The 24,657-nt window shown below is 39.1% G+C and overlaps 1 protein-coding gene across 1 annotated transcript in view; it reads left to right on the top strand.

Annotated features, from left to right (window-relative positions):
- Window positions 1-24,657, top strand: part of LOC150088255 (intermembrane lipid transfer protein VPS13A-like) — a 3,009,916-nt gene that overhangs the window by 1,793,733 nt on the left and 1,191,526 nt on the right. The window contains exon 48 of the mRNA XM_090370087.1: window positions 18,827-18,968. Within this exon, the coding sequence (XP_090226213.1) occupies window positions 18,827-18,968 (142 nt within the window). The remainder of the gene's footprint in view (window positions 1-18,826; window positions 18,969-24,657) is intronic.

The raw sequence follows: 24,657 nt of genomic DNA on the forward strand, positions 1-24,657 counted from the left end.
CTGTATCACTTGATAATTTATATGCATCTCACACATTTTTCTTCCCTGCCACAAGTCTCATCAGGTCATCTGACATTAATTTAGGTCTGTCTTGAATAGATGATGTTGGTATGAAAAATCTAGTAGCGTCTATGATTATTTTCTTTGAATGCTTCCCATTTAGAATTTGCTATTGGTAATATCATCAGTTGGTCCCATTGCATAGAATTTAAAAACTGACTGAGACCACTGCATTCACCCTTACAAAAGCAAATGCCTTTATCCTTGACAGTAGTTATGCATTTATAAAGTATAAAGGACGTATCTGATGAATGGCGGCACTTGGAATGTCAGTTCAACTTACATTCCAGATGTCACATTCCTTGTTTTGCTGTGGTGATAGAGAATACTGCATTGGGATATAAGTTTAGCGTTATAATTTTGTATTGAATTTGAAACTGAATCAAAATCATGACTCAGACCAGAGCAGCAAAGCAAAAGACTCAAGCTAATGGGAGAGCTGTGGCTCAGGGAAGAACTGAGGGGAGGCAGTTGTCATCGGAATCACAGCCTTTTAAAATGTACTGTTTGTTTGTTGTTTGTGGAGCAATCAAGGATGGGACATGATATTGCCAAGGGGAATGTCTTTGTGTGTACACGATGTAAGGATTGTGAAGAAACCAGGCGACAACTCAGCGTTATTATGGATCTATACGAGAGCTTGAAGGACAACGTGGATACCCTCAAAAGATCTAAATTGAGGGCCCATAAAGCTCACAGCTGCCCACATCAGTACTAGAGCTTGCATTTGAACATCACATAACACGCCGACCGGGCTAGCCGAGTGGGTAAAGTGCCTGCCCGGCAACCCAAAGGTCGCGGGTTCGATTCCCGCCTCGGGCTTGGATCAAAGTACTGCAAAAACCTTGGGAGGTGCAATATGGCCACAGAAGCCGATGCGCCAACAACTACCAAAAAAAAAAAAAAAAAAAAAAAAAAATCACATAACACAGTGGCAACCCCCCAAGGCAGAATGTGCTGGTCCAACAGGAACTAGTAGTTGTCGGTGACTCTATTGTCAGAGAAACGGGAAACATATTGTGCAAAAAGGATAGGTGGAACAGGAGCAGGGTATGCCAGGGGCAAAGGTTGATGACGTTGTAGAGCAGATATCATCTTTTAAGAGCACAAAAGGTGATATTGTTGTACACATTGGCACTAACGTTATTAAGAGTAGAAGACCAGTGGAATTACTTAACAAGTACAGATCATTGTTGAAAAAAAGCTGTGAATTAGGGTTGAATTTGAAAGTTTCTGCAATTCTGCCCAGACACAATAGGAGGGAGTATATGATGGGATCCTTGCCGATCAATTCGGCCCTGGAGAGATTGTGCAAGGCTCAAGGAGTAGAATTTTTCTCAGCCTGGTCTGTGCTTGTTATCAGGAGAGACTGCATCTACAGGGATGGGATACACTTAAATAAAAAGGGTGCAAGAATATTTGCTGATGCTATCAAGGCAATGTTAGGTAGATCGGAAAACTGCTAGCTTGGGGGGATACACGGACTAATAGATTAACAGTAGTGGCTGGCAGAGGTGAAAGTGATTCTTGCACTGGTTCTATTGGAATGAGCAGCAGCCTGGAAAACAAGGTGCAGGGGATTTCAGAGACTGCTGGGAGTCATTGCCATACAAGTAAACACATGGGCTCTGTTAGGATAGCTAAGAATAGGAACAGGTGCATGTACACTGCGTGTACACCAATACTAGGAGTTTGTTAAATAAATTTGATAAATTTGAGGTGTTGGTGAAAACTTCAAAGGTAGATATTGTTTGGATATCAGAGACGTGGTGTCACACAGATATAAGAAAAGCAGAAATAGAATTTGGGGTGTACAATGTGTACAGGAAGGATAGACAGGATAGGAAAGAAGGAGGGGTTATGCCATTAGTTAAGAAATACTTAAAATCAAAGGAAGTACAGCCAGTCAATAGGGCTGGACAGTGCAGTGTCGAGTCAGTTTGGTGTGAAATAAGCATTGGAAGATCAAAATTGAGAGTAGGAGTGTGCTATAGGCCTAATGACTCTGATGAGTATAATAAGAAACTGTATAGGGAAATAGAGTGGGCCAGTAAATCAGAGAGTCTTATAATGGGGGATTTTAATTTCCCAGATATTGACTGGAATTTGTGGGTTATTATTATTATTATTATTAATGGCCATATGGTACAAGGAAGCCTAAGGCTTATGCTGAACAAGCCAAAAAAAAAAAAAAAAAAATTCCCAAGTTACCACCTGAGAGAGAGAGAGAGAGAGAGAGAGAAGTAGAAAGGAATCACCAAGAAAGAGAAGAATGATGATATCCAGCTCAGGACCCTGGGTTTGCCAAGCCCATACTCACCAGATGTGAGCCCCCGGGGGTTAATCTTGCTACCTCTACTCTGCCAGATAGTGACTGGAGGGAGTCCGAGTAGTGTGTATGCGGGGAGCATTGTCAAGGCCACGTTATGTCAAAGACCTGGGTATATTCTTACCACATGTACGCCATATCCAAAAATTTCATTACTTCATATAGCATGTCCCACCTACCTTTTCTTACTATTGAATACACCAGGGTTGGTCACTAACACACTAGCAAGGCTTTTGTGGATTTATTGGATGAATGTTTTCTAAATCAGCATGTTTGGGAGGCAACTACAGGGACCAATACCATTGATTTGATTATCAGTAGTGATTCTTCATGCATTAAGAACCTGCAGGTACAGGAACCACTAGGTGGCAGTGATCACAGTGTGCTGCAGATGGATTTACTCAAGGAGGTAACTACCATCAGGGGTAAAGGGAAGGGTTATTGCTTTCGTAAAGGCGACTACGATGGTCTGAGACAGTATTTAAATTCTATACAGTGAGATCAACTGATGATGTTACCAACAGCAAACTCAAAATGGAAAGCATTCAAAGAACTTATCTTGAAAGCTACTAGGCTTTACATACCAACTAAGAAATATTGTTCAAGGTTCAGGCCTAAATGGATGTCAGATGAACTAATGAGACATATGGCAGAGAAGAAAAATGCATGGGATACATATAAATTAACATGTGACACAGAAGCCTATTATAGATATAAGTTGATCTGTAACCAAGTTACAAAGAAGGTTAGGCAGGCAAAGGCAGATTATGAGAAATCTTTGGCAAGGGAGGCAAAGAAAAACAGCAAGGAATTCTTTACTTATGTAAACTCTAGATTGGCCTAGGGGATGAATCAGATTGGTCCACTTGATATCGATGGTTCAACTGTTCATGATCCTGCTCAGGTAGCTAACAAACTAAATGAATATTTGGCATCTACATTCACACGAGGAGTTATTCAGGAAGGGGTAATCCATAGTTGAAGTAAACACTGGCAGTGATCTTGTAATAATTGAGAGTAAAATGGAGGAGAAATTGATGAAGATAAATACAAGAAAGGGACCTGGGGTGGATGGGATCTATCCAGTTATATTAAAGGAGGCAGCAAGGGAAGTAAGCAACCCATTAGCCATAATTATGAGAGCTTCCTTGGACTCAGGGGAGGTACCCACAGACTGGAGATGAGCAAATGTAACCATAATTCACAAAGGAGGATCAAAGGCTGACACAAGTAATTATAGACCTATGAGTTTAACTTCTGTTCCAGGAAAATTAATAGAAGCACTGCAGGATCATCTTGACAGGAATTCAGTTATAGCTCAGACACAGCATGGTTTTGTTAAGGGAAGGTCTTGCCTGACCAATTTGATTGGATACTATGATGTAGTCACAAAAGAATTGGATGCAGAGAATAACTTGGATATTATATATTTGGATCTTAGAAAGGCTTCTGATACTGTTGCACATGGAAGACTGCTGCACAAATTGGAGCAGTGTGGCATTGGTGGCAAATTGTTGCTATCGATAAAGGGATGGTTGAGTGGCAGGAGACAGAGAGTGGTAATTAATGGACACAGCTCATCGTGGACTAATGTTATTAGTGGATTCCCTCAGGGTTCAGTGTTGAGTCCATTGTTGTTTTCTGTATTTATAAATAATATCGATGATGGTATATTAAGCTTAATGTCCAAGTTTTCAGACGATACAAAGGTTGGCAGGGTTGTTAAGGACGCTAGTGGCATTATGCTGCTGCAACAGGATCTGGAAAGGTTGAGCAGATGGGCTGAGAGGTGGCAAATGAAGTTTAAAATTGACAAATGTAAAGTACTACATATGGGAAACAGCAACACCAGAGGAACGTATCAACTCTGTGGTACTACACTGACAGTGGTAGAGAATGAAAAGGACCTGGGGGTAATTGTGCAGGCAGATATGAAGTTCTTTGAGCAGTGCAGACGGGCTGCAAGAGTAGCTCATGGTGTCTTGTCAATGATATACAGGAATTTTTCTAGCAGGGATAGGGAGGTGATTATTCCCTTGTATAAAGCAATGGTCAGGCCGCACCTTGTGTACTGTATACAGGTCTGGAGGCCTCATTTCAAGAAGGATGTAGAGCTGCTGGAACGAGTACAGAGAAGGGCAACAAGGTTAGTAAACGGAACGAAGGGTTGCTCTTAAGAAGAAAGGCTTAAGTTTTGCAAATTACAGTGTCTGGAGGCTAGGCACCGGCGAGGTGATCTGATAGAGGTGTACAAAGCCTTGAATGGTTTGAGCATGCTCAATGCTGATGGGATACTGCCTCTTGCTGAGAATAATCACCTGAGAGGGCATGAATTCAAATTGAGGAAAGACAGATGTAGGATAGATGTGCGGAAATTTGCCTTTAGCCAGTGGGTGGTTGGTTGGTGGAACAGACTTTCATTCCTTGTTGTGGAAGTTGATAGCCTAAAGAAATTTAAGGCTCAGCTGGATAGGTAATTCGAAGAAACGGAGGGTGAAGTGGAAGGTTTCTTTTTTTTTTTTTTTTGGCTGATGCTGCATAAGCTTGCTTTCTTGCATCATATGCCTCTACTAATGCTAATGCCAATCCGTATTCTCCCTATAATGATATTATACCTGTATAATATTCTAGACTCAGATTTACATTGGAGAGGGAAAATATGGATTCTAAGTTATTAAATTTTTTTTAATGATTTAGTATCCGAATTTTTTTTAAAATTGTTTTTTTCATGGACTGATGGACTGATGCTATCGAGGCAGTGTTAGGTGGGTCGGAAAACTGCTAGCTTGGGGGGAGACAAAGACCAATAGATTGACAGTAGCCACTGGCAGAGGTGAAAGAGATTCTTGCACTGCTTCTATTAGAATGAGCAGAAGCCTGAAAAACAAGATGCATGGTATTTCAGAGACTGCAGGGAGCCATTGCGGTACAAGTAAACACATGGGTTGTGTTAGGGTAGCTAAGAATAAAAACAGGTGCAGGTATACTTGCGTGTACGCGAATGCTAGGAGTTTAGTAAATAAATTTGATGAATTTGAGGTATTGCTCAAAACATCAAAGGCAGATATTGTTGGGATATCAGTGACGTGGTGTCACACAGATATAAGGGATGCAGAACTGCAATTTGGGGAGTACAACGTCTACAGAAAGGATAGACAGGATAGGAAGGGGGGAGGGGTTATGCTATTAATTAAGAAACACATAAAAACCAAGGAAGTGAAGCCAGTCGACATTGCTGGACAGTGCAGTGTTGAGTCAGTTTGGTGTGACATAAGCATTGGGAGATCAAAATTGAGAGTAGGAGTGTGCTATAGGCCTAATGACTCTGATGAGTATAATAAGGAACTGTACAAGGAAATAGAGTGGGCCAGTAAATCAGAGAGTCTTATAATGGGAGATTTTAATTTCCCAGATATTGACTGGAATTTGGGGGCTGGTTACTCACGCACTAGCAGAGCTTTTGTGGATTTATTGGATGATTGTTTTCTACATCAGCATGTTCGGGAGGCAACTAGAGGGAGTAATACTCTTGATTTGATTATCAGCAGTGATTCTTCATGCATTAAGAATCTGCAGATAAATGAACCACCAGGTGGCAGTGATCACAGTGTGCTGAAGTGGGATTTACTCAAAGAGGTAACTACCATTAGGGGTAAAGGGAAGGGTTATTGCTTCCGTAAAGGCGACTACGATGGACTGAGACAGTATTTAAATTCTATACAGTGGGACCAACTGATGATGTTACCAACAGCAAATTCAAAATGGGAAGCATTCAAAGAACTTATCTAGGAAGCTACTAGGCTTTACATACCAACTAAGAAATATTGTTCAAGGTTTAGGCCAAAATGGATGTCAGATGAACTAATGAGGCATATGGCAGAGAAGAAAAATGCATGGGATATTTACAAATTAACACATGACACAGAAGCCTATGATAGATACAAGTTGATATGCAACCAAGTTACAAAGGAGGTTAGGCAGGCGAAGGCAGATTACGAGAAATCCTTGGCAAGGGATGCAAAGAAAAACAGCAAAGAGTTCTTTACTTATGTAAACTCTAGAAGGAAGGGGGATGAATCAGATTGGTCCACTTGATATTGATGGGTCAACTGTTGATGATCCTGCTCAGGTAGCTAACAAACTAAATGAATATTTTGCATCGACATTCACACATGAGGAGTTATTCAGCAAAGGGAATGCCATAGGTGTATTCAACTCTAGCAGTAAGCTACAGAATCTTGAAATAACTGGGAGTAAAGTGGAGGAGAAACTGTTGAAGATAAACACAAGAAAGGCACCTGGGGTGGATGGGATCTATCCAGTTATATTAAAGGAGGCAGCAAAGGAAGTAAGCAAACCCTTAGCCATAATTATGAGAGCTTCCTTGGACTCAGGGAAGGTACCCATAGACTGGAAATGTGCAAATGTGACCCCAATTCACAAAGGAGGATCAAAGGCTGACACAAGTAATTATAGACCTGTGAGCTTAACTTCTGTTCCAGGAAAATTAATGGAGGCACTGGTTAAAGAAGCACTGCAGGATCATTTAGACAAGACTTCAGTTATAGCTCAGACACAGCATGGTTTTGTTAAGGGGAAGTCTTGCCTGACCAACTTGATTGGATACTATGATGCAGTCACAAAAGAACTGGATGCAGGGAATAACTTTGATATTATATACTTGGATCTTAGAAAGGCTTTTGATACTGTTGCACATGGAAGACTGCTACACAAATTGGAGCAGTGTGACATTGGAGGCAAATTGCTGCTATGGATAAAGGGGTGGTTGAGGGGGAGAATACAGAGAGTGGTAATCAATGGACACTGCTCATCGTGGACTAATGTTATTAGTGGGGTCCCTCAGGGCTCAGTGTTGGGTCCATTGTTGTTTTCTGTATTTATAAATGATATTGATGATGGTATATCAAGCTTAATGTCCAAGTTTGCAGATGATACAAAGGTTGGCAGGGTTGTCAAGGACACTACTGACACTATGCTGCTGCAACAGGATCTGGAAAGGTTGAGCAGATGGGCTGAGAGGTGGCAAATGAAGTTTAACATTGACAAATGTAAAGTACTACACATGGGAAACAGCAACCCCAGAGCAACGTATCAACTCTGTGGTACTACACTGACAGTGGTAGAGAATGAAAGGGACTTGGGGGTGATTGTGCAGGCAGATATGAAGTTCTCTGAGCAGTGCAGACGGGCTGCAAGGGTAGCTCATGGAGTATTGTCAATGATATACAGGAATTTTTCCAGCAGGGATAAGGAAGTGATTATTCCATTGTATAAGGCAATGGTCAGGCCACACCTAGAGTACTCTATACAGGTCTGGAGGCTTCATTTCAAGAAGGATGTAGAGCTGCTGGAACGAGTACAGAGAAGGGCAACAAGATTAGTGAATGGAACAAAGGGGTGCTCTTACGAAGAAAGGCTTAAGTTTTGCAAATTACAGTGTCTGGAGACTAGGCACCAGCGAGGTGATCTGATAGAGGTGTATAAAGCCTTGAATGGTTTAAGCATGCTCAATGCTGATGGGATTCTTCCTCTAGCTCAGAATAATCACCTGAGAGGGCATAAATTCAAATTGAGGAAAGACAGATGTAGGATAGACGTGCGGAAATTTGCCTTTAGCCAGCGGGTGGTTGGTAGGTGGAACAGACTTCCATCCCTTGTCGTGGAAGTTGATAGCCTAAATAAGTTTAAGGCTCAGCTGGACAGGTATTTCGAACGAACAGAGGGGTGAAGAGGAAGTGGTTATTTTTATTTATTTATGTTACTTTTTTTTTTTTTTTTTTTTTTTTTTTTTTGGCTGATGCTGCATAAGCTTGCTTTCTTGCATCAAATGCCTCTACTAATGCTAATGCTAATTCTAATACTACACTGACAGTGGTAGAGAATGAAAAGGACCTGGGGGTAATTGTGCAGGCAGATATGAAGTTCTTTGAGCAGTGCAGACGGGCTGCAAGAGTAGCTCATGGTGTCTTGTCAATGATATACAGGAATTTTTCTAGCAGGGATAGGGAGGTGATTATTCCCTTGTATAAAGCAATGGTCAGGCCGCACCTTGTGTACTGTATACAGGTCTGGAGGCCTCATTTCAAGAAGGATGTAGAGCTGCTGGAACGAGTACAGAGAAGGGCAACAAGATTAGTGAACGGAACGAAGGGTTGCTCTTAAGAAGAAAGGCTTAAGTTTTGTAAATTACAGTGTCTGGAGGCTAGGCACCGGCGAGGTGATCTGATAGAGGTGTACAAAGCCTTGAATGGTTTGAGCATGCTCAATGCTGATGGGATACTGCCTCTTGCTGAGAATAATCACCTGAGAGGGCATGAATTCAAATTGAGGAAAGACAGATGTAGGATAGATGTGCGGAAATTTGCCTTTAGCCAGTGGGTGGTTGGTTGGTGGAACAGACTTTCATTCCTTGTTGTGGAAGTTGATAGCCTAAAGAAATTTAAGGCTCAGCTGGATAGGTAATTCGAACAAACAGAGGGTGAAGTGGAAGGTTTCTTGTTTTTTTTTTTTTTTGGCTGATGCTGCATAAGCTTGCTTTCTTGCATCATATGCCTCTACTAATGCTAATGCCAATCCGTATTCTCCCTATAATGATATTATACCTGTATAATATTCTAGACTCAGATTTACATTGGAGAGGGAAAATATGGATTCTAAGTTATTAAATTTTTTTTAATGATTTAGTATCCGAATTTTTTTTAAAATTGTTTTTTTCGTTTTAATTTCTGGAGAGTATCATACAGAACTGTTGTACATATCATATTGAGGTAAACTTCTCTTATTCTTTTTACAAATAAACAACTGTACAGGGAAATAGAGTGGCTAATAAATCAGAGTCTTATAATGGGGCTTTTAAATTCCCAGATATTGACTGGAATTTGTGGGTTGGTCACTCACACACTAGCAAGGCTTTTGTGATTTATTGGATGACTGTTTTCTACAGAAGCATGTTCAGGAAGCAAGTAGAGGGAGTAATATTCTTGATCTGATTAACAGTAGTGTTTCTTCATGCATCAAGAATCTTCAGTTAAAGGAACCACTAGGTGGCAGTGATCACATTGTGCTGAAGTGGGATTTACTCAAAGAGGTAACTACCATCAGGGATAAAGGGAAGGATTTTTGCTTTTGTAGAGGCGACTACGATGGTCTGAGACAATATTTAAATTCTGTACAGTGGGACCAACTGATGATGTTACCAACAGCAAATTCAAAATGGGAAGCATTCAAAGAATTAATCTGAGAAGCTACTAGACTTTTCATACCAACTAAGAAATATTGTTCAAGGAGGATGTCAGGTGGATGCCTAAATGGATGTCAGATGAACTAATGAGACATATGGCAGAGAAGAAAAATGCATGAGATACATATAAATTAATGGGCGACATGGAAGTCTGTGACGAAGTTCCAAAGGACGTTAGGCAGACATAGGCAGATTACGAGAAATGTTTGGCAAAGGATGCAAAGAAAAACAGCAGAGTTCTTTACTTATGTAAACTCTAGAAGGAAGGGGATGAATCAGATTGATCTACTGGATATCGATGGTTCATCCATTGATGATCCTGCTCAGATAGCTAGCAAACTAAATGAGTATTTTGCATCAACATTCACACATCAGGAGTTATTCAGGGAGGGGAATGTGAGATGTGAATTAAACTCTGGAAGTGAGCTAGATGATTTTGTAATAACCAAGAGAAAAGTGGAGGAGAAATTGTTGAAAATAAACATAAGAAAGGCACCTGGGGTGTATGGGATCTATCCAGTTATATTAAAGGAGGCAGCAAAGGAAGTAAGCAAACCCTTAGACATAATTATGAGAGCTTCCTTGGACTCAGGGGAGGTACTCATGGACTGGAATCCAAGGAAGCTCTCATAATTATGGCAAATGGGACCCCAATTCACAAAGGAGGATCAAAGGGTGACACAAGTAGTTACAGACCTCTTAGTTTAACTTCTTTTCCAGGAAAATAATGGGAGCACTGGTTAAAGAAACGCTGCAGGATCAAACTAGAGAAGGCTTCTGTTATAACTCGGACACAGCATCATTTTGTTAAGAGGAAGTCTTGCCTGACCAATTTGATTGGATACTATGATGTGGCCAGAAAGGAACTGGATGCAGGGAATAACTTTGATATCATATATTTGGATCTTAGAAAGTCGTTTAATACTGTTGCACATGGAAGACTGCTGAACAAATTGCAGCAGTTTGGCATTTGAATCAAATTGCTGCTATGGATAAAAGTGATGGTTGAGTGGGAGAAGACAGAGAGTGGTAATCAATGGACACTGCCCTTCATGGACTAATATTATTAGTGGAGTCCCTCAGGGTTCAGTGTTGGGTCCATTGTTGTTTTCTGTATTTATTAATATGGATGATGGTATATGAGACATAATGTCTGAGTTTGCAGATGATACAAAGGTTGGCAGGGTTGTTAATGACACTAATGACAGTACGCTGCTGCAACAGAATCTAGAAAAGTTGAGCAGATGGGCTGAGAGGTGGCAACTGAAGTTTAACATTGACAAATGTAAAGTACTGCATATTGGAAGCAGTAATCCCAGAGTAACGTATCAACTGTGTGGTACTACACTGACAGTGGTAGAGAACGAAAAGGACCTGGGAGTAATTGTGCGGCAGATATGAAGTTTTCCGAGCAGTGAAGATGGTCTGCAAGAGTAGCTCGTGGTGTCTTGTCAATGATATACAGGAATTTTTTTAGCCAAAATAAGGAGGTGATTATCCCCTTGTGTAAGGTAATGGTCAGGCACCACACCTTGAGTACTGTATACAGGTCTGGAGGCCTCATTTCAAGAAGGACGTAGGGCTGCTGGAGCGAATGCAGAGAAGGTCAACAAGATTAGTGAATGAAACAAAGTGCTGCTCTTACGAAGAAAGGCTTAAGTTTTGCAAATTATCGTGTTTGAAGACTAGGCACATGTGCCAGGTGATCTGATTGGTGTATAAAGCCTTGAATGGTTTGCGCATTCTCAATGCTGACAGCATTTTACCTCTTGCTCAGAATAATCACCTCAGAGGGCATAAATTCAAATTGAGGAAGGACAGTTGTAAGATAGATGTGCGGAAGTTTGCCTTTAGCCAGCATGTCATTGAATTCTGAACAAACTTCCATCTGCCATTGTAGAAGTTGATAGCGTAAATAGATTCAAGGCAGAACTAGACAAACATTTGGGTTGAGTGGGTGAAATTAGAAGATTTTTTTGATTTTTTGGCCGATGCAATATAAGCTTGCTTTCTTCCATCATAATAGTAGTCATGTGATGCAAGAAACAAAGTGTATGAGCTTATGCAACATCAGCCAAAAAATCACACCATTCCCTCCAAATGCCTGTCCAGTTCCTCCTTAAATTTATTTAACCCATCAACTTCCACAACGACAAATCGAAGTTTATTCCAGCAATTAACTACCCACTGGCTAAAGGCAAATTTCCGCACTGCTATTCTACATCTGTCTTTTCTTAATTTGAATTTATGCCCTCTTAGGTTCGTAATCTGAACAAGTGGAAGGATCTCATCAGAATTCAACGTGCTCAACCCATTCAAGGCCTTATACACCTCAATCAGATCACCGCACAGGTGCCTATTCTCCAGCCACTGTAATTTGTAGAACTTAAGCCTCTCTTGGGAAGAGGATCCCTTCATTCCCCTCACCAATCTTGTTGCCCTTCTCTGTACATGCTCAAGCAAATCTACATCCTTCCTAAAATGAAGCTTCCAAACCTGTATGCAGTATTCAAGGTGTGGCCTGACCATTGCCTATACAGAGGGACAATCACTTCCTTTTCCCTGCTAGCAAAATTCCTATATATCATTGACAAAATCCCATGACTCGCCCTGGCAGCCTGTCTGCATTGCTCAGAAAACTTCATATCTGACTGCACAATTACTCCCAGGTATTTTTCATTTTCAGAGTAACCCCAGAGAAACGTACCACACAGTTTGTACGTTTCTCTGGGCTTACTTCTACCCATATGCAGTAAAGGTTAAACTTCACTTGCCACTTCTTAGCCCATCTGCCCAAATTTTCTAGATCCTGTTGCAGTAGCACACTGCCATTACTGTCATTAACAACCCTGCCAACCTTTGTATCATGTGCCTTTACTAATGCTAATATGTTTGCCAGTAGAAAAACAGAACTAAACATGAAAGAAACCACTTCAGGTTAAATATGGGATTCAAATTGAAATTGAAGGAAATTTTTTATTTAAATAAATTCCACATCAGTACACTGTGATCACTGCTACCCACCCCAGTGGGACTTTTACCCACAGATTTTTAATGTATGAAGAATCGCTGCTGATAACGAGATCTAGATTATCACTTCCTCTTGTTGCCTCTGTAACATGCTCCTGTTAAAAACAGCCATTCGTTAAGTTATCTGATCCATTTATTTGTTAGGACAATCATTTCTTTGAATTCTATCCCTTGGATCGCAGTTCAAAGCGATTGGAATTGATCTGTGTTGGCTAGTCATATTTTCGATAACTATGCTTGAGTAATTTAATTTAATCATATATTGTTTTCTAAAAAGTGAACCTCAGTGCATTAAAAATCATTGCTGTTAATGAAATGATCTTGGGTAAATTGTATTACCTTCCCTATAAGGATATGAACATTCCTCTCTCAAGGTAAATATGTCTGTCGTCGATATTATTTACAGCCTAAAAAAAATCTGTTATGGTGGCGGAAGATTTCGTTTAAAATTACATATCATCAAAGAATTTCCCATAAATTTTAATGCCACTCTTTGAAAAAAAATTTAGGATTAAAGTGATTCTCAATCAAAAGGTAGAATTTGGTCATATGACACAAAATTGCCCCATTTGTAGGACTTTGGAATCTTTGTGCTTAAAATAAGTATCCAATATGATCTCAACAGTTTCTGTGATATTTTGTATGTCTAATTTTGTTTATTGGATTTATTTTAATGTTACAGCAAATACCTGGTAGTTTCTTGGGTTCCATTAAGGGGAAGCATTGGTATAGAAAAACTGAACGTTAAAAGACATATTTAATCAGTGGTATTGTGCATTTTTCTTTGACAGTTTATAAGAGGTTATATCTTATAACCATGTTAACTAAGATAAGATCTGACCTCTTGCACATTATTAAAGATAAATGCACATATGCTACCCCCTACATATTATTCATTAAATAACAACTTGGTCCAAATGTTATTACTAGGACCTAGTTTGAGGTCTCCCTTTATGTTGCTTTCTTCAGAACACAACTACAACAAAATTTCATGCTAAAAATTTTAGATCCCTTATGGAAAATTCCATTCCCAGAACATGAAATAAGGCTTATTGTTATATTCTGATTTAGAATATTAATGTTTTGGGTATCATCTGATTCTCTTTATACACTGGCCATGGCCTGAAAAGTTCTTATTATCCAGCTTCAAGGCTGTTTTTTTTTTTTTTTTTTTTCCATGTTCATTGCATTCTTCAGATATTATAATTAGATTTTTATTAGGTTGGATATTTGAATTTAAAGAATTAGAGTTTTATGCAATATTTAAAGATTTTTAATTTTTTTATTTTTTATCTTAGATTTAACTTTTAATTTTAAATGTATTAAATTCTGTAGATCCTTTTTTTTTTATATATATACATGTATATTAATATACATAAAATTTTATATTTTTGGAATTCTTGGTTTAAGAATGGCTTTTTATTTGTTTTGTTCCTTTTAATTTTTTTTATTCTGTAAGTTGTCTTATGTGAAGCTTTGCTCTTTTATTATACGAATAACCATGATTTGGTACATTGTATTGTATGATTTTCATTAAAATGCACAATTAATGTTTAATATTGAAATTTGCACTGTCTTGGCTTTGCATTGCCAAAACAGAAATTTAGGATTACACACAGAAATTGTGTAGGAATGGAATTGTTTGTGATGCTGGTAAAGGCTCAAAGTCAGGTATGGCTGATATTAGATTGTATTTTTCACACATCATGATTGGTTTGTGAGTGTTTGCAAGAAAGAATGGGTCATGTTTGCAAGAAAGAATGGGTCATGTTCAAATCTTTCTGACTTTGATCTTGCAAAGATCATGGGGACAAGATGTGCAGGTACCAGTATCTCAACAACAGTCAAAATGGTCAAGTACTCCCATTCAGTGATATTACTATTATTGCTGTCTACTATTACTGGCTTGACAGCAGTTGACCAACCAGCCAAAGGTCACACATGGTTGATGCCATGCTGAGCATCATGTTTTGTCCCCTAACAGCAGCAATGCAGAATAGTAGCCAAACTAGCTACCCACTACAACATAGGAATAGTATGACCAGTCTCCCCGTGGATTCTGCTGCAGACATTACCTCATATAGACTGTGGCAGTTGATGGCTGTCACATGCTCATGCTTTTTGCAAGAGAAAAGAAACAGCACCTTGCATGGTCATACCAGCACCAACACTGGACCACTGACATTTGTAAATATGTCATCTAATCTGATGAATCCCATTTCCTCTGTCATTCTGATGGGTGTATCCCCATATGTAGAAAGCAGGATGAGATCATTACACCTGGATGCATTTTTGGTGTGCCCAAGTGTTTGGCAGGCTGGAGGCAGTGGTGTTCTGGTTTGGGAACTGTTTTCCTGCCATGCCTTGAATGCTCTGTTATTGATCAACTTAGTGGGAATGCCTACCTTTCTGTCGTCACTGACCAAGTATACCCCTCATGATTATAGTGTATCCAGACAACTTTGGCTTTGTCAACAAGACAACGCACCATGCCACAAGGCCTGGCCAATTGCTTACTGGTTTCAGGAACATGACAATGAATTCTCAATCCTCCCATGGTCTCTTAACTTGCCCAGTCTCATCCCAATTGAGCATGTTTGGTGGATGGTCAGTGATATGACCATCAACTTGACAGGTGCAGTCATCACTGGACACATTGTGCAAATGTTTGGGTAGCATTGCTAGGGGATACCCTTCAACACCTTCTGGGGCGATGCCAAAATGTACAGGCTGTACATTTTGGCAAAAGTACAGCCTGTACATTACAGGTCATTACAGGCAAAAGTCAGCCCATGAGATATTTTGTAGCTTGCTAATACAAAGCCAACTCAGTGTATATATGTATTTTACAACATGAACTTGTGCAAGCCAGTAACCTAAATCAGTTTTCCTGATGCACCTTACTTGTTTTGATTTTTCAAAGCAATATAGTTAATTTGCCACTTGTGTGGTTTTAGCTTTATTCTTAGCAGATATTGAATGGACTCTATAGTTAACTGACAGTAAAGGGGAATGAGGATCCCTCGCCCCATTTTTCATGAGTTATTCTGGAGTTTTTGATCTGCAAAATACATATAAATTGTCCTGTGAACACACACTCACAGACTTATACAGAAATAATATATGATAAAAAAAGATCAGATTTACCATTTGCTGGCACCTTCAGGAATGTTCCCTTCTCCTTTTCATGAAGAGTGAAGTGGGAATGCATTTTATAATCATAATTTATCTCACATTTTGGTGTGCAGTATACAGTATCCATAAGTTATTACAAACAATTATTAAGTGCAGACTACACCTGATACAGGAAAAATGTTTATGTTATTTGAAAGAGCCACTCAAAGAGTTTTATATAGCACTGTGTAGATGTTGCTAGTGTTGATAGCAGTTTTGCCTCACAATAACCATTAAAATGTGATGGTACAACAGAAAGCAATGTGTGTATTGTAGTTTACTGAGTTTAAATCTGTAATTGCACAGCAAAGGTGGTGCTCCCAAGAATATGGAGTTGGGGTACCTTCAGGCAAGTCCATTAAGTGATGAGTAGAACAGTTTAAGGGAACTGGCAGTGTCCTCCATAAGAAGGTCCATTACATTTAATGGTTGGGCTGTGGTAACTGTCAGGAATGTTCAGTGCATTCATGAAAGTTTTAAATGCAGCCCAGTGAATGGATAGATTATCCATTGGGCTAGCATAGAAATAGAAATGCGCCAATCAACCATTCACAAGATTCCCCGTCACTGCCTAAAACTATATGCTTACAAAATCCAGCTTGTGCAAGCATTGAAACTGGATGATCCACTATGACATAGAACATTTACTGTTGATATGGCAGTCAGATTGAAAATGACAATGACTTCCTGAACAAAGTTGTCTTCAGTGATGATTCCACTTGTCCTTGCTCAACAGGTGGAATCATCACTGAAGACAACTTTGTTCACAACGGTAGGATCTGGGGCAATGAAACCTCTCATGTCTTTAGTGAGCATGAACGGAAATCCCCAAAATTGAATCTGTGGATCATCCTTTCCTGTAACCAGGTGATTGGCCCAATTTTCTTCCAGTCCGACTACCATAAACAGTAACAATTGCTTGGACCTGCCAGAACATTTTGTGATTTTGCAGTTGGCAGAACATCAACTGAACATTGTTTCAGCAAGATGACACTCCTCCTCGTCATTGTATTTTGACTGTGCAACAATTTCTCAGTGAGAATTTTCCAGGTCAGTGGATTGGATGGGAAGGACCAATTCCCTGTTCCCCCCCTCACTACTAGTTATAAACCCACTAGACATTTTTTCTGTGTGGTTATTAGCATTAGTTCAGGCATATGATGCAAGAAAACAACCAATTAGCCAAAAAAATCTTCCCATTTTACCCATCCAGCCAATCCAAATGTTTGTTTTGTTCAGCCTTAAATATATTTAAGCTATCAAATTATACAACAACAGATGGAAGCCTGTTCCAGCAATCAACTGTTCTACAACTGTCTTTCCTCAATTTGAATCTATGCCCCCTCAGGTTCTTAATCTGAGCAAGTGAAAGTATCCCATCAGCATTGAGCCTGCTCAAACCATTCAAGGCCTTATACACCTCAATCAGATCACCTCGCAGGTGCCTAGTCTCCAGATGTTGCAATTTGCAGAACTTAAACCTTTCTTTGTAAGAGCACCCCTTTGTTCCTCTCATCAATCTTGTTGCCCTTCTCTGTACTTGTTCTAGCAACTCTACATCCCTCCTAAAATGAGGGTTCCAGACCTGCAAACAGTACTCAAAGTCTGGCCTGACCATTGCCTTATATAAAGGGATAATCACCTCCTTGTCCCTGCTAGCAAAATTCCTATATATCATTGACAAAACTCCATGACCTGCTCTGGCAGCCTGTCTGCACTGCTAAGAGAGCTTCACATTCGACTGCACAATTACCCCCAGGTCTTTTTCATTCTCCACCTACCTGAGTGTAGTACCACATGGTTGGTACGTTTCTCTTGGATTACTGCTACACATATGCAGTACTTTGCATTTGTCAATGTTAAACTTCTCAGCCCATCTGTATAACTTTTCTAGATTCCGTTGCAATTGCATACTGTCTTTAACAACCATACCAACCTTTGTATCCTCTGCAAACTTGGACATTGAGCCTGATATACCTTTCGACATCATTGATAAAAATACACAAAACAACAGTGGGCCCAGCACTGAACCCTGGGGAGTTCCAATAATAACATTACTCCACATAGAGCAGTGTCCATTTATTGCCACTCTCTGCCATCTCCCACACAACCAACCCTTTATCCTTTACTGCAACTTGCCCTTAATGCCATACCGCTCCAATTTGTACAGCAGTCTTCCATGTGCAACAGTCTCAAAAGCTTTCCTGAAATCCAAGTATATGATATCAAAATTATTTTTTGCATCCAGTTCCTTTGTGACCACATCATAGTATCCAATAAAATTGGTCAGACAAGACTTCCCCTTAACAAACCCATGCTGTATCTGAACTATTGCTGCAGTCTTTTTTAGGTGATCCTGTATCACCTCTTTAACCAGAGACTCCATTATTTTCCCTGGAACAGAAGTTAGACTAACAGGTTCTGTAATTACAAATAAATATGTATCCATACAGAATCAAGTTATGAGATCATATTCCACACTGAAAAATGGTAAATATGAACCATGGAATCCCATCATATTGAAATCCAAGTTATAAATTTTGTAATACAAGTGGGATTTACACTGTATATTCATTTCTGTTTTTTAATTCCTCCTGCCTACATCAGTAGATGTGCCACTAATAAGAGCTGTATGCTTGCTACTGGGTTGGCCAATGCTGCAATATACAGTTGGATATTGGGGAAAAAAATCACAGCAAGCACATACAATATGTTTGAACCATAAGACACAAGGGATTTTAGGCTATATTTTCCAATAAAAGAGTGCATCTTATGGTTCAGCAAATATAGTGTGCACACATACACATAACTCATCATTTTAAGATTTCTGTATTTTACCATGACTCACTATTAACCTTGCAACCTAAAAATAAATAAAATAAGAATATACTGAAGAAAAGAAAAATGAAAAAAAAAAAAGAAAGAAAATCAGTATAGCAAATCAGTATATTCATTATTTTTTTATATTTCAGAGATGATCTGGATGGCTTTCAAATTTCTTCAATTTTATCAGGACCTAAAAGAAAGCAATGTTTTTCAAAAACTATTCCATATGCAGAACAAGGTATTTCAGAACTTTATAAGGAAACTACAAAAGAAAGAATTTCTGTCCAGGTGTGAAACTTTTTGCCAAATCTAAATCTTTGCAATATAATTTATTGAATTATTATAATTGAAATATATCTTGTATAAAACAAAATTCTAATTTTAAAACACTTCATCAAATCATGTTTATATATATTTCTATTTTTCAGCAGTTACAGCTAGCCAATTTTTAGTATTATGAGCAATTTTAAATATATATCTATATTTGTATGTTAATATGGATTTTGCCTGCCTTTTCAAATGGCTATCAGCTTGTGTTAATATTTATCATCTTTGATTCTAACTCTACCTCACATGCCAAGCAACAATCAGTAATTACAACAATCGTTCAAGTGATTATCTAGCATCCCTTTTATTACATATAGTCTATAAATTCAAGGCTGGGTTATGTTAAATAGCATCGGGTAATTTAATATAACCTAGGTTATGTTAAATAACCCAATGTTAAAGGTTATGTTAAATAACATTGGGTGCTTAAAACATAAACAAACTGTTGCAAGACATGGATGGTATTATTGGAAAAATGGCTTTACTAGCAACAGTCAACTAAACTAAAAAATATATGTATAAATATTACCCCAGGCGACTCACATTTGGTGAGTATGGGCTTGGCACACCTATGTTTGAATTTGATGAATTTGAGGTATTGCTCAAAACATCAAAGGCAGATATTGTTGGGATATCAGAGACATGGTGTCACACAGATATAAGGAATGCAGAACTGGAATTTGGGGAGTACAATCTGTACAGAAAGAATGGACAGGATAGGAAGGGAGGAGGGGTTATGCTATTAGTTAAGAAACACATAAAATCCAAGGAAGTGAAGCCAGCCGACATCGCTGGACAGTGCAGTGTCGAGTCAGTTTGGTGTGACATAAGCATTGGGAGATCAAAATTCAGAGTAGGAGTGTGCTATAGGCCTAATGACTCTAATGAGTATAAAAAGAAACTGTACAGGGAAATAGAGTGGGCAAGTAAATCAGAGAGTCTTATAATGGGGGATTTTAATTTCCCAGATATTGACTGGAATTTGTGGATTGGTCACTCACACACTAGCAAGGCTTTTGTAGATTTATTGGATGATTGTTTTCTACATCAGCATGTTCAGGAGGCAACTAGAGGGGGTAATACTCTTGATTTGATTATCAGCAGTGATTGTTCATGCATTAAGTATCTGCAGATGGAGGAACCACTAGGTGACAGTGGTCACAGTGTGCTGAAGTGGGATTTATTCAAGGAGGTAACTGCCATCAGGCGTTAAGGGAAGGGTTTTCGCTTTCATAAAGGTGACTACGATGGTCTGAGATAGTATTTAAATTCTATACAGTGGGACCAACTGATGATGTTACCAACAGCAAATTCAAAATGGGAAGCATTCAAAGAATTTATCTTGGAAGCTACTAGGCTTTACATACCAACTAAGAAATATTGTTCAAGTTTTAGGCCTAAATGGATGTCAGATGAACTAATGAGACATATGGCAGAGAAGAAAAATGCATGGGATACATATAAATTAATGGGTGACATGGAAGCAAAGAAAAACAGAAAAGAGTTCTTCACCTATGTAAACTGTAGAAGGAAAGGGTTGAATCAGATTGGCACACTGGATATTGGTGGTTGAAATGTTGATGATCCTGCTCAGATGGATAACAAACTAAACAAGTATTTTGTATCTACATTCACAGATAAGGAGTTATTATGGAAGGGGAATGCCAGAGGTGAACTCTTTCAGTGAGCTAGATGATTTTATAATAACTGAGAGGAGAGTGGAAGAGAAATGTTGAGGATAAACATAAAAAAGGCACCTGGGGTGGATGGGATCTATCCAGTTATATTAAAGGAGGCAGCAAAGGAAGTAAGCAAACCCTTAGCCGTAATTATGAGAGCTTCTTTGGACTCAGGGGAAGTACCCATGAACTGGAGATGTGCAAATGTGACCCAAATTCACAAAGGAGGATCAAAGGCTGACACAAGTAATTATAGACCTGTGAGTTTAACTTCTGTTCCCGGAAAATTAATGGAGGCACTGGTTAAAGAAGCACTGCAGGAGCATCTAGACAAGACTTCAGTTTTAGCTCGGACACAGCATGATTTTGTTAAGGGAAAGTCTTGCCTCACCAATTTGATTGGATACTGTGATGCAGTCACAAAGGAACTGGATGCAGGGAATAACTTTGATATTATATATTTGAATCTTAGAAAGGCTTTTGATACTGTTGCACATGGAAGACTGCTGCAGAAATTGGAGCAGTATGGCATTGGAGGCAAATTGCTGCTATGGATAAAGGGATGGTTGAGGGGGAGAAGACAGAGTGTGGTAATCAATGGACACTGCTCATTGTGGACTAATGTTATTAGTGGAGTCCCTCAGGGTTCAGTGTTGGGTCCATTGTTGTTTTCTGTATTTATAAATGATATTAATGATGGTATATCAAGGTTAATATCCAAGTTTGCAGATGATACAAAGGTTGGCAGGGTTGTGAAGGACACTACTGACAGTAAGCTGCTGCAACAGGATCTGGAAAGTGGCAAATGAAGTTTATTGACAAATGTAAAGTAGTACATATGGGAAATAATAACCCCAGAGCAACGTATCAACTCTGTGGTACAACACTGACAGTGGTAGAGAATGAAAAGGACCTGGGGGTAATTGTGCAGGCAGATATGAAGTTCTCTGAGTAGTGCAGACTGGCTGCAAGAGTAGCTCATGGTGTCTTGTCAATGATATACAGGAATTTTTCTAGCAGGGATAAGGTGGTGATTATTCCCTTGTATAAGGCAATGGTCAGGCCAGGCCACACCTTGAGTACTGTATACAGGTCTGGAGGCCTCATTTCAAGAAGGATGTATAGCTGCTGGAACAAGTACCGAGATGGGCAACAAGATTAGTGAATGGAACAAAGGGTTGCTCTTACGAAGAAAGGCTAAGTTTTGCAAATTACAGTGTTTGGAGACTAGGCACCAACGAGGTGATCTGATAGAGGTGTATAAAGCCTTGAATGGTTTAAGCATGCTCAATGCTGATGGGATTCTTCCTTTAGCTCAGAAAAATCACCCGAGAGGGCATAAATTCAAATTGAGGAAAGACAGATGTAGGATAGACATGCGGAAATTTGCCTTTAGCCAGCAGGTGGTTGGTTGGTGGAACAGACTTCCATCCGTTGTTATGGAAGTTGATAGCCTAAATAAATTTAAGGCTCAGCTGGACAGGTATTTCGAATGAACGGAGGGGTGAAATGGGAGTGGTTTTTCTTTTCTTTTTTTTTTTTTCTTTTTGGCTGATGCTGCATAAGCTTGCTTTTTTGCATCATATGCCTCCCCAAATGTTAATGCTAAATGTTCCTGAGATTTATAGCATCATTTTTCTCTTTCTTGATGATTCCCTTCTACTTTTGACTCTCTCTCTCTCTCTCTCTCTCTCTCTCTCTCTCTCTCTCTCTCTCTCTCTCTCTCTCTCTCTCAGGGTAACTCACAATTTTTTTTTTTTTGGCTGGTGCAGCATAAGCCACAGGCTTCCTTGTGCCATATGGCTAATAATAATAATAATAATAATAATATATTATTATAGACATTAAAATGTTGAGAAGAAGAAAAAAAAAAGGAAAATGGGGCAAGATAAAATGGAAAGATGAGAGGAGGAGGTACTATAGTTATAAATTGAAAACATGAAAAGCATAATAATAAAAAATAAGAAATAATACATTTTAAACACAAGATAGAAATATATACAGGGTGTTTCAAAAGTGATAGTCAATAGTTTAAAGGTGAACTGTACAGACTGCAATATGCAAAAAAGCCTAGTAAAAATGTGTCCTTAAGTGAATTGTTTTTGAGATATTTCATATTTCTAGTTTGAATCCACCACTGACTTGTTTGTTTAGGTTAGGTTATACTCATTCTATCCCTTTCCCCCTCTCTGAATTCTCTGAAACATAGTAGGCGTAGTTGCTTGTCAAACTATAGTCAACATGGAAAGAGGTTACAGCAACGAATAGTATGTGGTCATGCACTTTATGTATGGTAAAGCCAATGGCAGTGCACTTTAGGCTGAAGATAGGATGTTAGGGAGCTCTAGTCCTCCCCATTATGTGCATGGAAGAGATACATTGATGACACGTTCATGGCGATACAAAGAGGACACGAAATAGAAATACTCAGTTGGTTGAATAACAGTTCGCCTTACATTCGGTTTACTTCAGAGGTTGAGCAGAGGGGAAGGCTTCCATTCCTAGATGTGTGTACATACAGAGAAGGCTGACACTTGAAAACTAAGATTTACAGAAAACCTATGTGTCGGGGCCAATACATACACACTTCAAAACAGCTCAGGCCAATTGCCACAAAAGTAGTGTGGTTAAGGCTTTATTGGAAAGGGTGGGGTCCACCGCTTCTCGTCTGAAGAGAGAGGGAATGAGATTAAACATGATACAGCGGACCTAGTAACGTGTGGTTACCCCCAGAGCATCATTGAGAGGTGTTTAAGAGGTATGAACAACAGTCATAGGGATGCTTTTAAACCTGTTTCCATTGCATATATCCCCTACTATCTGGGAATTTTGGAACCCATTTCCTGTATCCTACGTTCATGTAAGATACGCTGTGTGCAGCTGCCAGATTAGAGGCTGCACATGGTAGTGTCTGAAACTAAAGATCCTATTGCGGGTAATAACACTAGTGGGGTCATATATCAAATTGAGTGTCCCGTTTGTGGGGGGCATTATGTGGGGGAAATGAAATGCAGATTGCGGGATCGCCTGTGGGAACCCAATAGAGCCCTTAAGACTGTAAATTATGTAGGTTCAGCCGAACATGCCTGGGAAACTGGACATGGCATTACTGCTAAAGAAGCCGTGATCATGGATAAGGCACATGGCTTTTGGAACCGGAAATGGCTAGAGAGTTTAAGAATATGCTGATCGGAGCACTACAATCTTAATAGTGATAAGAGCTGTTGCATTCATCCACTCTTTGAAGCCCTCATCCTACAAAGGGACAAATGATTTAGAGTAGCCCATCCACTTTCCTGTTCCAATGCACAAGAAATGAAACCATGTGCAGATGCCATCATTCATGTCGCAGACCTGCTGAGATGTATGTAGTACATATAGATTGTCGGTCATCCTGCGACCACTATAACTGATGAAGGTGGCCGCTGCTGCTGAAAGCTCCTGTATTAGTGGTTCTAGTGATTTTAAATAACTTTTATAACTTTTAATTCTATATGTTTTATTATATTTTATTCTAGTTATACAACATTTATTTTATTTTGTTTTAATATTTTAATATACAGTACGCATGTATTTTATTTTATTTTATATTACCATAATAAAGATGTTTTACAGATTTGAGTCAGTGTTATTTAGTAGCATTACAGAGGCCTTTTCAATGAATTACAAAGAATAGTTCTTTATGTTAATTTAGGTCTTTAGCTGTCTATATAGCATTTAGCATTAGCATTAGTAGAGGCATTTGATGCAAGAAAGCAAGCTTCTGCAGCATCAGCCAAAAAAAAAAAAAAAATGAATAAATAAATAAAAAAAATAACCACTTCCACTTCACCCCTCTGTTCGTTCGAAATACCTGTCCAGCTGAGCCTTAAACTTATTTAGGCTATCAACTTCCACGACAAGGGATGGAAGTCTGTTCCACCAACTAACCACCCACTGGCTAAAGGCAAATTTCCTCACGTCTATCCTAC

This window comes from Mastigoproctus giganteus, chromosome 3 (genome assembly GCF_048544385.1).
Source record: "Mastigoproctus giganteus isolate SK-2022 chromosome 3, ASM4854438v1, whole genome shotgun sequence".
Taxonomy (NCBI): Eukaryota; Metazoa; Arthropoda; class Arachnida; order Uropygi; family Thelyphonidae; genus Mastigoproctus; species Mastigoproctus giganteus.